Source organism: Arachis hypogaea, chromosome 11 (assembly GCF_003086295.3).
Source record: "Arachis hypogaea cultivar Tifrunner chromosome 11, arahy.Tifrunner.gnm2.J5K5, whole genome shotgun sequence".
NCBI lineage: Eukaryota > Viridiplantae > Streptophyta > Magnoliopsida > Fabales > Fabaceae > Arachis > Arachis hypogaea.
The window spans coordinates 2503387-2518747 of NC_092046.1; the positions used below are offsets into that span (position 1 = coordinate 2503387).

General features: G+C 30.0%; 2 protein-coding genes and 1 pseudogene across 3 annotated transcripts; 2 read left to right on the top strand and 1 right to left on the bottom strand.

Moving 5' to 3' along the window:
• Positions 1 to 5083: 5083 nt before the first annotated feature.
• On the top strand, positions 5084 to 8944 carry LOC112719861 (probable inactive receptor kinase At5g58300). Of its 2 annotated transcripts, none has more exons than XM_025770583.3 (3): positions 5084 to 5568; positions 6548 to 7892; positions 8011 to 8944. In XM_025770583.3, the coding sequence occupies exons 1-3, from the start codon at positions 5464 to 5466 to the stop codon at positions 8637 to 8639; spliced, it is 2079 nt and encodes a 692-aa protein (XP_025626368.1). In that variant the 5' UTR covers positions 5084 to 5463; the 3' UTR covers positions 8640 to 8944. The 2 variants fall into 2 exon arrangements, with proteins under 2 accessions (XP_025626368.1, XP_072062389.1); XM_072206288.1 differs by lacking the exon at positions 5084 to 5568 and adding an exon at positions 5864 to 6058.
• A 409-nt stretch (positions 8945 to 9353) lies between these two features.
• On the bottom strand, positions 9354 to 11244 carry LOC112723952 (glucan endo-1,3-beta-glucosidase 8-like; annotated as a pseudogene).
• Positions 11245 to 12598: 1354 nt separating this feature from the next.
• Positions 12599 to 14354, top strand: LOC112723732 (uncharacterized). The gene is made up of 2 exons (XM_025775178.3): positions 12599 to 13430; positions 14161 to 14354. Exons 1-2 carry the CDS (start codon positions 12679 to 12681, stop codon positions 14174 to 14176), a joined length of 768 nt encoding a protein of 255 aa, XP_025630963.1. The 5' UTR covers positions 12599 to 12678; the 3' UTR covers positions 14177 to 14354.
• Positions 14355 to 15361: the final 1007 nt, after the last annotated feature.

Consider the following 15361-nt stretch of genomic DNA (forward strand, 5'->3'; position numbering starts at 1 on the left):
ATATATATATATATTTATATTTATTCTTGATATAATTATATTTTTTGCCTCATAAAAATTTATAAAATTTTGTCTTGAGATTTATGTTATAAATATTTTTTTATTAAATTAAATATGTAACAATATTATTTTGTTAAATTTGATTTAATATAAAAATAAAAAATAAGTAAATAAATTAATTCAATAAAGAATTAATAAATAGTGTTAATATAATTTTTAAAGCTAATTAATTACTTAATTATCCAACTAAAATTCAGTTTTTTAAATATAAGTAAAATTATTAATTTTTTTCTTCAAAAATGAGTTGAAATAAGAAAAAATAATATCTATTTATTAATTAATATTTTTTATTTTAAAATTATATAATACTTTTTAATTTTATCTCTTAAATAATTTTACTTGTAACAAATATTTTATGTCATAAATATTATAACAAATAAATTTTCTAATCCAATGGATGGTAATTAATATTTGAAAATTATAATGAGTAGTAGAATAATTGTTTAAAAGTATAGAAGTTAATTTTGATATATTAAATATGTATATTTTTACATAGTCATTTAATTATATTTATTCTTTTAGATAACTATTTAGGTGATAAATGTAAAAAAATATATTTTTTAATTATAATACATAATTAAATAGATGCATCAAATTTTTAATCTGATAGTGTATCAAAATTAAATTAAAAAATATATAAAAAATGTAATTATTTAAAAAAATAAAAATAATTATAAATTGAGTTTCTATTATTTTATATAAACATACTTTTTATATACAGGTTTTTTTTGGTATTTACTATTTATATATAAATTTAATTTCAAATTATAAATATTAGTGTATTAATAAGTGCTAACGTGCCAACTAATTCACTCTTTTTTTTATTAAATATGTATAAAAATAAATAAAAGTAAAGTTAGTTAGAATGACAAGTTATTTAAAATTTAATTAAGATGTTTTAAGTTTAAAATGACAAGTTAATTAATTAGATATTTTTGCCCACACTTCTAAAATTTTCTGGATCCGTCACTGATAACAAATAAATAATAGTTATCAAACTAACTAAAATAATTTGTGTTTTTAAGTGTCCAGTGCTTGATTTCATATATTTTTTTTTGTGTCTAAACAAGGAAAGAAACAAAGCAAAAACTATCCTAAATCCAAGCGGATGATTCGTTGGGCTCAGACCAAATAACATGATTAGAGTTACTCTTGGCACCATATTTAGCCATCCAATCCGCAGCTCTATTTGCTTCTCGGGACACCCATTCAACGTGAACAAGCCAAGGACGAGATAAAAGCTCATGAATCTTGTGAACCAAATCTGTTATTTCAGATGAATACCGACTTGTAAACTCATGCATGATGGGCAGAATGTCAAGGCAATCCGTTTCACATATAATATCCCTCAAACCGCAATCCCAAGCTAAAACCAGCCCCCTCCAAGCAGCAAATAATTCACATCTGATTATAGACCAGGGAGAATGCTTCCAGAGCAGCCCGAGATCCAATCTCCCTTAGAATCTCTAATAATACACCAAAATTCCGCTAAATTTGAATCCATATGCAAGTTTGTATCACAATTAACTTTAAAACTATTGCCTACCGGTGGTCCCAACACACGCAATTTCGGAGAGACCTAAAGACATTGCTTCTATATGATATACCTTTTAAATATAATATAATTTTCTCATAAAATAGATTAATAGTACATTACGTAATCTATAGAAGTAATTATTGGTGATATTTGTTTGTATGTAATATATAAAAAAAAATTCAATTTATTCCGTTCACTACAGCAAAAGGACAAATTATAGAACAAAATTCATAAATTTCTTTTTTCTTTCCGTCTTCTTTGGATTGATTGATTTATTTATTTATTTTTAGGGGGGACATAGGAGACTATTGTTTGATGGGAAATTCGAATTTCAACGAAATATATTCTATTTGACATATATTTTATTTATTTAGTGTTCTCAATCAATATATACCGACAAAGGACAGAAAAAGAAAAGCTCATAAAGCGTTATAGCCAATCGTGCAATGCTATAGAGTCAACTACAAATTTGTTAAAAAAAATATAAAATTATTTAATTACTAAAACAAATAATATCACCATAATTCTTAAAATCTAATTGGTATTAATTACCAAAAACCTTTTATAAAGGTCATTATTTTTCAACTATACATAGCAGCGGCAACTTATTTAAGAAAAAATAGTTACCCATGATCTTGGGTTAATGGGTTTGATAAAAAAATTTCTTATTAAACTGATGAAAACAACTAATTCCAAATTTTATATCCAAAAGAAATACATATTTTTTAATAAAATGAAATATACAATCAATTATTAGAAGGGAAAAAAAAAGAAGGAAAATTGACAAGTAACACAGTTTGTTTTTCCTAACAATACTATAATTTGAAAGTCCAATAAAGTGTAACTAAAAATAGTAGGGATTTTCTGATATAAATTTTTCACATTATTTGATCATGTGTGAATCTCATTTCTAATAAGCATATATCATATGTTTTTCGTTTTTCTTCCTTAAAACATCATGATGATGATGGAGAACTGTGAAATGTTACCCAAGAAGCACATATTAAAATCAAGGGGCACATTATTATTATAAAGATTTATTTTATACGAATTGTGCTTTTTTAGTTAAAAATAGTCACACATATAGTGTTAACAGTATCACTAACACTATCAAATAATAATTTTTATAATTTTAATAAATTTTTATAGTTTTTTTTTATATAAATTTACATCTTTACATAATAATTGACTTAAAATGAAAATAACTTTCATAATCACAACATGAACATAGTAATGAGAAAAGTATCTAAGTGTGCCATGCAAGCAAAGGAGAAGCAAGGTTCAATTAAACATTTAAATGTATTGGTCACTCCATGCATGTGATTAATTAGGTGACAACATTTTCTTTTTTCCGTTTCTCCAATAGGATTCATCAATAGGTAAATAATACACGCAAGAAGAGGAAAAAAAAAAAAAACAATTATCTTTTTTTTTTTTAATTTAGACAACTCATACTTTAACAATTAAAAAATAATAATTTATTTTTTATTTTTTTCGTTAGACATATGAGTCTTTTTATGAGAATTTCTAGTAAAAAAGACAAAAAATACTTAAATACAACATTAACTTGTATGATATGATATTCTCCTGTCCTACATAGATGATAATTATTTGATTAGAATTGTTTATCGTCTATATATTCATATAAATGACATTGGAGAAGAATATTAACCATTTGATTGGATATCATTTTGATAATTTATAAAAATTACACAATTTCAAATAAATGATTGTCATCCACATAAAAATAATAAAGGCTAAGTCATATAAAATTATGTTACACATAAATATTTTTTTATCATTCTTTATAAAAAAATCTCACAAAAACTCTTGCGTCTAATAAAAAAGAATAATAAAAAACAAATTATCATTTTTTAATTATTAAGATATAAATTGACTAAATTAAAAAAATAAAAGTGAAAATTTTTTTTACTCTATTTAATTTTGTTGACCATAGGTAGTTACATGCATGATGCATCAATTCAATTAATCATTCTTTCAAAAATGTTATAAATATAAATGTTATTTAACTGAAAAACATTGTAAAAATCAATGAATGCACAACAATTAGTTTTTAAAATAATTTTATTTATTTATTGCTATTTGCTGATTCTTGTTGTAACATTAAATTGAGTATTGACTGACAGGTAATAATAACACTACTTTTGGTATTAGATGTTTAAGGATATTTCTAACACATAATTATAGTACATGTGCATGCCTTCTGACTTCTATCAACAAAGTTTCAAACCTTTCACTTTCTGTCACCCATGGAAATGATTAAAATAATTAAAAAAAAAAAAGTACTTAATATTTCTCTCTCTCTCTCTCTTTGGGTGTGTGTGGTAGGTCAGGCCAAGATAGAGAAAGACACATTTGATGGTTGAGATTAGTGTGTCTGTCTCTGCATTTTACATTGATCCAATAGTTACCAACACATTTGTGAGTAAGTAAGTATTTAATAATTCTATTTTTCTTTTTTCTTTTAATTTTGTTAATTATTAGAACATTTATGACTGAAAATTTTATATATGATTTTAAAAAATGTGAATTTTTTTTTTGAAGTAGGTCATGCAAATTAATTTTAGTCCTCAATAAATTTTAATCACTAAATTAGTCTTTAATTTTTATTTTATTAGACAAAATAGTTTTTTAATTAGATTATTCGTTTATATAAAAAGATTGATATAAAAATTTAAAAAAATTTAGAGATTTTTTTCTTTTATTAAATAAGAATTAAGATTAATTTATTTAATTTTTTTTATCAAAATTTGACGCAAAAATTAATATATATAACAAAAAATAAAAAATTAGAGATCGATTTGATAATTAAAATTTGTTGAAAATTAAATTATGCGACTAAAAATATTACTCTTAATTTTAAGAATATGAACCTAGAATTTTCGCAGGTTAGGAAAAAATATTTTTTTTGTCTTGCGAAAATTGATATTTTTTGCTTTTTAGTTTTTACAATATGCATTTTCTTCTATAACACAATACTACGTGATTATCTGTTGAATTTTTTGCAACAAACCATTCCATATTTTTGTATGTCACTTCAACTATCTATTTTGATGTATTATACTAATTAAACAACTATTAAAAAATTAATTTATGATTCATTTATATTGGGATATTTATTAGTCCATGCAAACTTAAAATTATTTATATTTTATTACCTATTTCATTCCACTATTTATATTTTGTTACTTATATGTTTTGCTGTGTAACTTTTTTTTCTTTTAAACTGACGACTAAATTTTATTTAATTTAAATTTAAATCATTAATTTAAAATATATATATATATATATATATATATATATTTTACTGAAGATATGAAGACTCAAACCCCGCAACCTCTTAATTGAGTATAGGGAGACTATGTCATTTGAGCTATTGCTTTTAAGATTTGTTTAATTAATATTTCTTACTATAAACATTAAAAGCAAAAATAAATAGAGACTATACCATTTAAGTTATAACTCGTTGGTATTTCAGCTTATTTATGCTTACCAAACAAAACAAACTTATTCTTCCTGTATATACAAAAAATAAAATAAAATGAAATAAATAATGAAGTCACTTTCCTGAATTTTTGTTTTGTTGAATTCATTATGAAGCTTCTGTTCTTGTAGTTGCTATTATTATTCTCTCTAGCTTAAAATGCTTCTTAGTTTAAGCCAAATTCCCTTTGTTTCATGGGAGGTTTTTTAATTTCTATAGTTCTATGTTCTTTTTCCAATGAAACCAAGTTCTTCATATTTTGCATGCTATAGCAAACTAGCTAGCTAGTACTGTTGACTTTTGAGAATCTGAAGCTGAAGTAACTCTTCTCACAACCCCATCAACTAGCTGATCTTTGTTTATGCACACAAGCTGTTTGATATGTTGTTTCAACTGTTATAGTGAGAAACCTGCTTCTAGAAGTTCTCATGAGTTCTTCCTCTGTTGCCATTTTGGTTCCTTTAAGGTAATTACTCACTCAAAAATCTCACCTTTTTTGGTTTTTTAATATCAAAATGGTGCTCTCAATTTTGCTTGCAGATCTGGTTTTCTTAGAGTGGTTTTCATTAATTCTCCACATTGTGGCTTGCAATGTGTTTTAAAGCATTTTCTGAGTATATCTTTTTGTGCTGATTTGATGTGTTAGTGACAACTTTTTCTTTTCTTTTCTTTTTTTAAGGATCTGAAAGATCCTCTTGGAGAAAGATTTGTTTTTCAAGGAATATGTATATTAGTTGTTGAACTACTCTGAGCTGCTACATGGGGGGGGGGGGGGGGGGGTAAGGTATGCTTTTGAAGAAAAGTTTTGGTTTTTATTTTTATTCATTTATCTCTTCCTGAGAAGCAAAAAAAAAAAAACACTCGAGGGTAAGCTTGTGTTGGTTGAAAGTTGGCAGGAAAAGTAGATGTCTCTGAGCATGAACTGCACAAATGCTAGTTCCATTGAATCAAATTTAGTAAGGGGAAAAAAAGAGTTTATTAAGTTACCACAAAGCTTAAAAGAGCTTATTTTTATGGCTTAATTCTACATTTGAGTGATATCCTTTTCCTTCACCTCTGTGTCACTTTTCTCTTTATCTAAATGCCTAAAATATAGCAAATTCTTTTTGTTTTTAGTATCTTTATTTTTGGAAGATTTGACATTTTGAAATTCTTCTTTGTGTTGTCTTGTATCTTATGTCTTGCAAAATTGAGAGAAGAAGGGCGTTTTTTTGATACACCAATCGTTGGTTCCTTTGCTTTTCTGCCTGAACTTTATTCACAAATGATTTCAATGTTTTTGTCCTTCTTCATTGAACAATATATATTGTTTTCTGGGAATGATTCTGTTTCAACTATTATCTTCTGAAATGTTTTCAGTTAATTCTACAAGCTAGGCTTTGTATATATTGTTTAATTCTGTGTGTTGTTAGATGCTAACTTTGGTTTACCATAATGTTAACCAGGAAGCTATGAAGTTTGGAAACGTTTACTCTGAATTCAGTTGTCCAGACAGCAAGCAACTCTCCATGAACTTCATTTGTAGATCAGTGACTCCTTTCTTGTTCATCATAGTTTTTCTTTTTCCTCTGACTACTATTGCTGCTGATCTGAGCTCAGACAAGCAAGCTCTTCTTGATTTCGCCAATGCCATTCCTCACCGTCGAAATCTTCAGTGGAATCCTGCATCCTCAGTTTGTACATCTTGGGTAGGCATAACTTGCAATCAAAATAGAACTCGTGTTATTTATGTCCGGCTCCCCGGAGTTGGACTAGTTGGCGCAATTCCGACCAACACACTTGGCAAGCTTGATGCTGTAAAAATCATTAGCCTTCGGTCCAACCTACTTGGTGGAAATCTGCCTGCTGACATTGCTTCTCTTCCGTCTCTCGAGTATCTTTATCTGCAGCATAACAACCTTTCCGGTGACATACCTTCCTCATTGTCACCTAAACTCAATGTACTCGATTTATCATATAATGCCTTCACCGGAAGCATTCCAAAGACACTGCAAAATTTGACACAATTAACTAGTTTGAATCTCCAGAACAACTCATTATCTGGAGAGATACCTAATCTAAATGCTACCAGTCTCAGGAACTTGAATTTAAGCTACAACCATTTGAATGGTTCTATCCCTTCAGCTCTTGGGATTTTTCCCAACTCCTCTTTTGAAGGAAACATTCTCTTATGTGGACCACCTTTGAAGCCATGCTCTGGGGTTCCACCGGCAGCTCCACCAGCTGTGACACCGGCTCCACAGCCATCTATTGGAAGCTCAAAGAATAAACTGAGTAAAGTAGCTATCATTGCAATTGCGGTTGGAGGAGGCGTGCTGCTTTCTCTTGTAGCTCTTGTTATTGTCCTTTGCTGTGTAAAGAAGAAAGATGAGGAAGAAGCTCCTGGTGCAGTTAAAGGGAAGGGTTCTATTGGAGGTAGGAGTGAGAAGCCGAAAGAACAGTTTGGTAGTGGAGTGCAAGAACCTGAGAAGAACAAGCTGGTTTTCTTCGAGGGAAGCTCTTACAATTTTGATCTTGAGGATTTGCTAAGAGCTTCGGCCGAAGTTTTGGGAAAGGGTAGCTATGGAACTGCATACAAGGCTATACTAGAGGAGTCGACCACAGTTGTGGTGAAAAGGTTGAAGGAAGTTGTGGTTGGTAAGAAGGACTTTGAGCAGCAGATGGAGATCATTGGAAGGGTTGGACAACACCAAAATGTGGTGCCTCTTCGCGCTTATTATTATTCGAAAGACGAGAAGCTTCTGGTTTATGATTATGTCCCTAGTGGCAACTTATCCTCCCTCTTGCACGGTATGAATTTCTTTCACATAGTTTCAACCAGAATTTCAAAATCTAAACTTGTCTTCTTTCATTACATTTAGTTGGAACTGTCATTGTCATCATTAGATTGGTTTATATTTGATTACAGGCAACAGGGCAGGTGGAAGAACTCCATTAGATTGGGACACACGTCTTAAAATCGCTCTCGGAACAGCCAGAGGACTAGCTCACCTTCATTCTGTTGGCGGTCCGAAATTTGCACATGGAAACATTAAGTCCTCAAATGTCCTAATCAACCATGATAAAGACGGCTGCATATCTGATTTCGGCCTAGCCCCTCTTATGAATGTGCCTGTAACACCTTCTAGAGCTGTAGGTTACCGTGCACCCGAGGTAGTTGAGACCCGAAAGCACTCTCATAAATCAGATGTGTACAGCTTTGGTGTCCTACTGCTAGAGATGCTTACCGGGAAAGCGCCACTTCAGTCTCCCGGACGCGAGGACATGGTTGATCTGCCTAGGTGGGTCCAATCTGTTGTTAGGGAAGAATGGACTGCCGAGGTTTTCGACGTGGAGCTAATGAGGTACCAAAACATTGAAGAAGAAATGGTGCAAATGCTGCAAATAGCCATGACCTGTGTAGCAAAGATGCCGGATATGCGGCCGAACATGGATGAAGTGATGAAAATGATAGAAGAGGTCCGGCAATCTGACTCGGAAAACCGGCCGTCTTCTGAAGAGTATAAGTCCAAGGACTCAAATGTTCAAACTCCATAATTAACCATCTTGGGTGTTATATTCTTGCCTTAACAAAGAAGCAACATTCAAAGGTATATTCTATCCAATTGTTCAGTAGTTCTTACAGATGGAATCCCTTGAGTCATTTTCTTCTATAGGTAAGTTGTTACTTTTTTCATGAATTCTTATGTATTAACATCATGATTCAATTGATGATCTTCATTCAAGCACATTTTGTCTTCTGTAATTGTTGTTAACGTTAAGTCGCACTTGTCTATTAGCCCTTCAATGAATACTGTATTGATGGTTAGTGTTAATAAAAAAAAATTAAATTTCTCTGTTAATCCATATAGTTTTGGAAAAATTTGTAATTAGATCCTCTCATTTTAAAAGTTTTTAAATGAGTCCTTGCAATAGTTTAAAATTTATGATTAGATTCATTTTAATAGTAAACGTTATAAATTTAAAACTGGTGTAGAGACTTAATTAAAAACGGTTAAAGTGTAGAGACTCAATTACAAATTTGGTGAAATTATAAGGAATAATGAAATAATTTAACCTAAAAAAGATAACCTCTTTGCAGTTGAGTTCTTTTTGGGCTGCAGTTATTTATTTTTACTTTTCTTTTTATTATTCTTTCAAAAGTGAGTTTGTGTAAACTGTTAAATAAGATTGTATGAAGTAAGAAAACAAGGAGACAATTTCCTGAAATAGATTTATGACAAAAGTTAAATATTAATGTAGTTCTCAATTTCAACACAGAAAATCTTCTAAGTGTGTCAATTGTAGCAAAACCACAAAAATAACATAAACCTCTAATGCTTTCTTGAAAATGTCCATAATACCCCCATGCAACATCAAAGAAGAGCCACCATGAGCTATCATCACTGGGAACTGGCATCCATTTTGTGAAGGATCCTCATGTGTAATCACAGCCAAGCCATTGAAATCACAATCCCATTCCCTTTGATCATTCACTTGATAATACATATTAAATGCATAAGATGCATTACCTTCTAGAGTTAACTCACCACAACTACAACCATACCCAAAGAAGTGCAATCAGATAAGCTACAAGCATAGTCAATGCTAACAGCTAAATAGTCTAAATTAGAAGCATAAGGATCCAAAACACACCATTTTTTCTCCATATACCTTACACCTTCCACAGGGACAAGACCCTTTTCCCTATTTTGCCCTTCTAAGTCTAGTTCATACTTTGGCTTCCCATCAAACTCAAAAATCCCCCAATGCCTCTCAAAATTCCCTGGTGCAACACTCTTGGAATTCTCATCAATGAGGCTAAATAGGTACATATCAATCATCATACCTTTTCTCTTTGGAGTCCCAATTCCACTTAGAGCATGTTGAATTAGGCCTTGGTTGAACTTCTTGGCATTATTGACATTTCCATTTTTGTCACCATCTGTTGGCCAACCAACTTCACCAACTATGATATCCATGTCAGGGTAACCTTCCTTGTGTAGGGCCCACAAAAGGGTATCAAGATTTGCATCAAACACATTGCTGTAAACTAAGTTTCCATCCCTAAGAGAGTGCTTCTTGTTGTTTTCTTCAAAGAATGCATAGTCAATAGGGAAATGATCATTGCCATAATAGAGGCTCAAGAAAGGGTAGATGTTAACTGTGAAAGGAGCATTGTTTGAGTACAAGAATTGGATTATGTCAATGGTGAATTCTTTGGCCTCGGGCCTGAATTCACCACCTGATGGCAATGGATTTGAGTCAGGTGAATAGTATATGTCAGCATTGAATGGAACTGTGACTTTGATCTCTAATCCAAAACCAGCTTTGATGAGTGATCTTTGTATGTTCATGAGAGCTGGCAGAGTTTTGTTTAGGTATCTTCCGTTATATGCTTTAAGAAAAGGCTCATTTCCCACAGCAATATACCTGCAATATCAACAACAATTCAAACATACCCTTTAAATTGAATTTGTGCTATTATTCGGTTTCAAAATAACTGTCAATTCAAACAGATTAGTATAGTAAAAATATGACATATCACAATTTTGGGTTTAAAAGCAACTTTATTCGAATCTATTCAGATATTATATTCGCACAAAGGTGGAAACTCAGGTGAAGTCGACTTCACGTGAAGTTGATACCCAAGAGCCGTTAGATGATTTGACTGATTTGACTAAATTTTCATCCAACGGCTCTCGAGTATCAACTTCACGTGAAGTCGACTTCACCTGAGTTTTCACCTTTCAACCAACTTTTTTGTAGGAGGAAAAAAGCAAAAACACAACATGAACATGAACAATGAACAAGGAACATGAAACATGGAACATAGTTAAGAAGAAACATGACAACTCAACTTGATATTCACAACACCACCACCACCTCCACCATTGTGCATGTAATTAGTTACATTCTCAAACACCCAAGAATCTGCCTCAGAACTAGAACTCATCTTTTCCAACATGATATTTGGTATTGCAATCATGACCTCTATATCACTCCCTCTAAGAGCATCCATAATCAACTCATCAGAATCAAAAAGCTTCAATTTTTTGAAACCATTTTCCTTAAGCATCTTAACCACCTTATTAGGTGGAAGTTGGTGTGTTGTTATGGTTCCCCAATTCACTCCAACCCAAGAATAACAGCTTATGATCATGGTTAAGAACACCATGAGGAATAATGAAACTATATGGTTTGAAGTTTGTTCTTGTTTCATTTTTATCGCTAAGTTGAGAATAGTGATTAGAATTTGACGAGAAGGTCAGAATTTGGAGAATTTACAAATAAGTTATGAAGCTTATTTTAGATTTGAAGATATTTAATTTTGTTTAGTTTTGATTTTTTTTTTCCTTGTAGGTCACATAAGAAGCATGTCTATCTTATGTACCAAAAATAATAATAATAATAATAAAATAGGTCTCACAGAAAAGTGAACATAGAAACATGTTTATCACATGACTTACGAAAAACTTGTATAAACAGTCCTTTTTTTTTTCATTTTGGCCTAAATTCAAAAAAATAAACAACAGAAAATAAAAAATGGAAAATGGAAATGGACTGAAAGATTTGCTGCTTTATAGTTTATATATGAGTAAATTTTAGAGAAAACTAAACTAAATTTATGTATAATTTATAAGAAACCATCAAAATTTATATTAATATTTGGGAGATAAAAGATAATTAATAAATATTAAATAAAATAATTTTTTTCTTAGTATTAATATAAAATTTAGGGGGCATTGTCCCTTGCCTAATATGAAACTCTGCCTGTCGTTGTTTATAATGTGTTTTCTTTAAATCCTAACTCTAACCTTCGTGATTTTATCACATTCAACTCTCAAATCTCAACTTTTCGGTGACCTATTTTCTAGTAGGGGTGATAATATGCAACCTACTCACGGGTATTCAAACTGATCGAATAGGGTTGCCAACCCGATCCGCGGATAGAGTAAGAGTGCGGATTAGATTTTCGTACGGGTCGAATAGGGTGCGGATTGAGTTTCAACCCTATTCAACCAATCCGCACCCTATATATATGGTTTAACAATGGCCAACTCATAGTGCATAAAAGGATATAACAGTCTCACTCCGTTTATATTAGATTTTAGTTGCATTGGTTTCATTTTTTATTTTCTTTATGTTCTAGTCCTACATTGATAAAGTTGTTAAGTTCACAAATCAATATTGTTATTTCCAGGGTTACAATGCAACTTTTCACACTCGCTTTATTTATTGATGGGTTATTGCTTCTTCAAATTATGTTCATTCAACCTAATTCAATTTATTATAATAAATATTTTGCCAAAATACATGCATCAACCAACTGGACCAAACTATATAAAGTCTCTAAACGTCAAACCTCTTACACATATATGTCTCTTTTTTTACCCTCCAACAACCATAATTTACTACATATAGATTCGTATACATTTAGGGCTACGAGAAAACCGTTACACCCTAAAAACATATAAATAACCCATTAACTATCTTTATTCATGTTGCCATGCTAAACTCACATTTTCCTAACCAATTCCTTTGTTCAATTCACTCACATCAAGGTGGGTGGGTTACAAAGTAAAATTTTGAAGATATGGCGGGCTTGTCGCGGCAGGATAGCACCAGCAAACAGGTGACCGATGCTGACAAGCCCCCGCCGCACAGGACCCGCCGTGTCTCCTTTGACGACGAATCCACCAACAAAAGCAAAAACAAAAACAAAAATGAAAAAGTTAAAGATTTGGAGGCCCCGGATTTTCGTGACAAGTCCGGGCGATCATGTATGTTTATGATTTGTGCATGGACATGCATCATTATTTTCACAATACTCATCGTCCTCCTCTTTGTTGGAATATCATACTTGGCATTCCTCCAGTCAGGAATGCCAAGTATATGCATTAGGCAACTTAACATAACGAAATTACAACTTGACCATCAAGACAAGTTATCTACAACTGTATTCTTGCTTTTGAGGATTTCAAACAAAAACGAGAAGCTTACATTGTTGTATAGCCCTCTTGATGTTCTTGTCAACAGCCAAGGCATCAAATTAGGCGAAGATCGTATCGATAAGTTCTCTCAGAAACCTCAAAATGATACAGATTACCATATAAAAATGGAAAATAAGAATGCTGACGTGGACAGACATGCCGTTGAAGAATTGAACTCTGATATTCAAGCGAAGGAAGTGATGTATGATATATTTGTTGGCGGAAAAATTGGTTTAAAGTTGGGGGGTTTGGAAATGGCTAATGTCCCATTCTTGGCTTCTTGTCGTCATATCAAACAATCCGATGTGAATTTGGGAAGAAGACCTGAGTGTGACCTCCGAATGTTTGGTTTCAGGTAAATATAATAATTATGAAGTTTGTGTGAAAAATATGAAGATGTAGATAAATATCGTCAGATTGTTAAACATGTTTGACTAAATTGCCTAATATATTATGCATTAGCAACTAAATTATTATATTTACATAAAAATATCTGTAATTACGCGAATAGTTATCTTTATATTTATATAACAGTGGAAGTTCAGGTGCAGTCAACTTTACGTGAAGTTGATAATTCAGAGCTGTTAGATGATTTGACTGATTTGACAAAATTTTCATCTAACGGCTCTCAGCTATCAATTTCACATGAAGTCAACTGCACCTGAGTTTTTACCTTATATATCATTATTTTATTTTCAACCAATATCTTTCCTCTTATTTTGTGACAAAATTTAATTTAATTTTTTTTATTTGGTATGATTATGCCATTTTTTGATGCACGGATGTGGTAAGTAATAGTTTGATGGAATTTGAAACTCCCATATATGATTAGGGTGGACACATGAGAAATAATTTTGAGATAAGTGTTGGGTTGTTCTTATCTCTCAATGTATATTTATCTATCTAAATTCATCGTCAGATTTTAAATAAGATATAGATAGATAAGTATACATTAATTTTGAAAAATAAACAATTTTTTTATTTTTATTTATGTTTCTTTTAAAATATGACTCCTCTCTAAAAATGATGATGATGTGGATTCTATTATATACTAATGAGTTTGTTTTTGTACAATTTTATTGTAGGCCTTCAAATAACTGATGACATGCAAATTTTGCTCAACCAATTTCATATTCATTCATTGCACCCTTCACATTCATCTAGTTGACAGATTCATAGAAAAAAAAAAAAGGGTTTATGCATAGCCAAATTAAACCATTAGAGACAATGTATATGTTTCAAGTTTCCAATCTAGACATATATTTTGTTTCGTTTTTCAGTGTAGGCATCTATAATTTGATCTATATGGGGATTTCATCAACATAATTAGGTAGGATACAACAATAATTAGAATATAAATACAAATATATCATAGATTATAATTCATCTTTAAATATTTTTTTTATTAAATAAAGAGTAACTAGATAAATTTTAACCTTTTTATTTTATTATGCTATAGTATATTAGTATTTACCTAGCTAGATTCACACACACGTGTGGCTCATTTTATATATATAATAAGTGCGCTTAAGAAACACTTATACCCAAAAAAATATATTTTAAAATAAAAACCATGAGAAGGAGGAGAAGGGATGAAGCATAGAGGATTCATTGGAACATAATGTGAGGATGTGTATATAATTACAGCGTGGCAACCTAAAACAAATATTAGTTATGTTTGTATAAAGTTAAAGAGAAGATTTAGAGAAATATGTGATGTATATATAAAAAATTAGTTATTTATATAAAATATATGTTAAAATATAAAATATATATTAAAAATAAATTAAAATAATATATTTTAATTTAATAACTAATTTTTTATATAGACATAGTATTTTGTAATAGAATAAATTTAATAATACTTATACACTATAAAATCAACTTTTTGACGATAACTTTTTAAATTAAAAGTTGTACTATTTATATTAGTGTAACAAAATGAAAATGGCTTTAAAAACATAAGTTACATCAATAATGTTTGATGAAATTATTTTAAAATAGTTTTTCATAGTTCTTTGTTCTAATTTTTTTCATTAAAATATTTTAGATTTATTTTAATTACTAGTAAATTGAATATTTTAATTTTTTTATTATTTTTAGTATTTATTTTTATATTTTTTATTATATTTTTTATTTATATGATAAATATTTTTATATTATTTGTGTTCATGTTATGTTTTTATGAATTTTTTTATCATTTACTATACTATTTTTTATATGTATATTTTTTATGAAATCTTTTTTTATTTTTGTTTGGCTTTATTTATATGATTTTTTATTTAT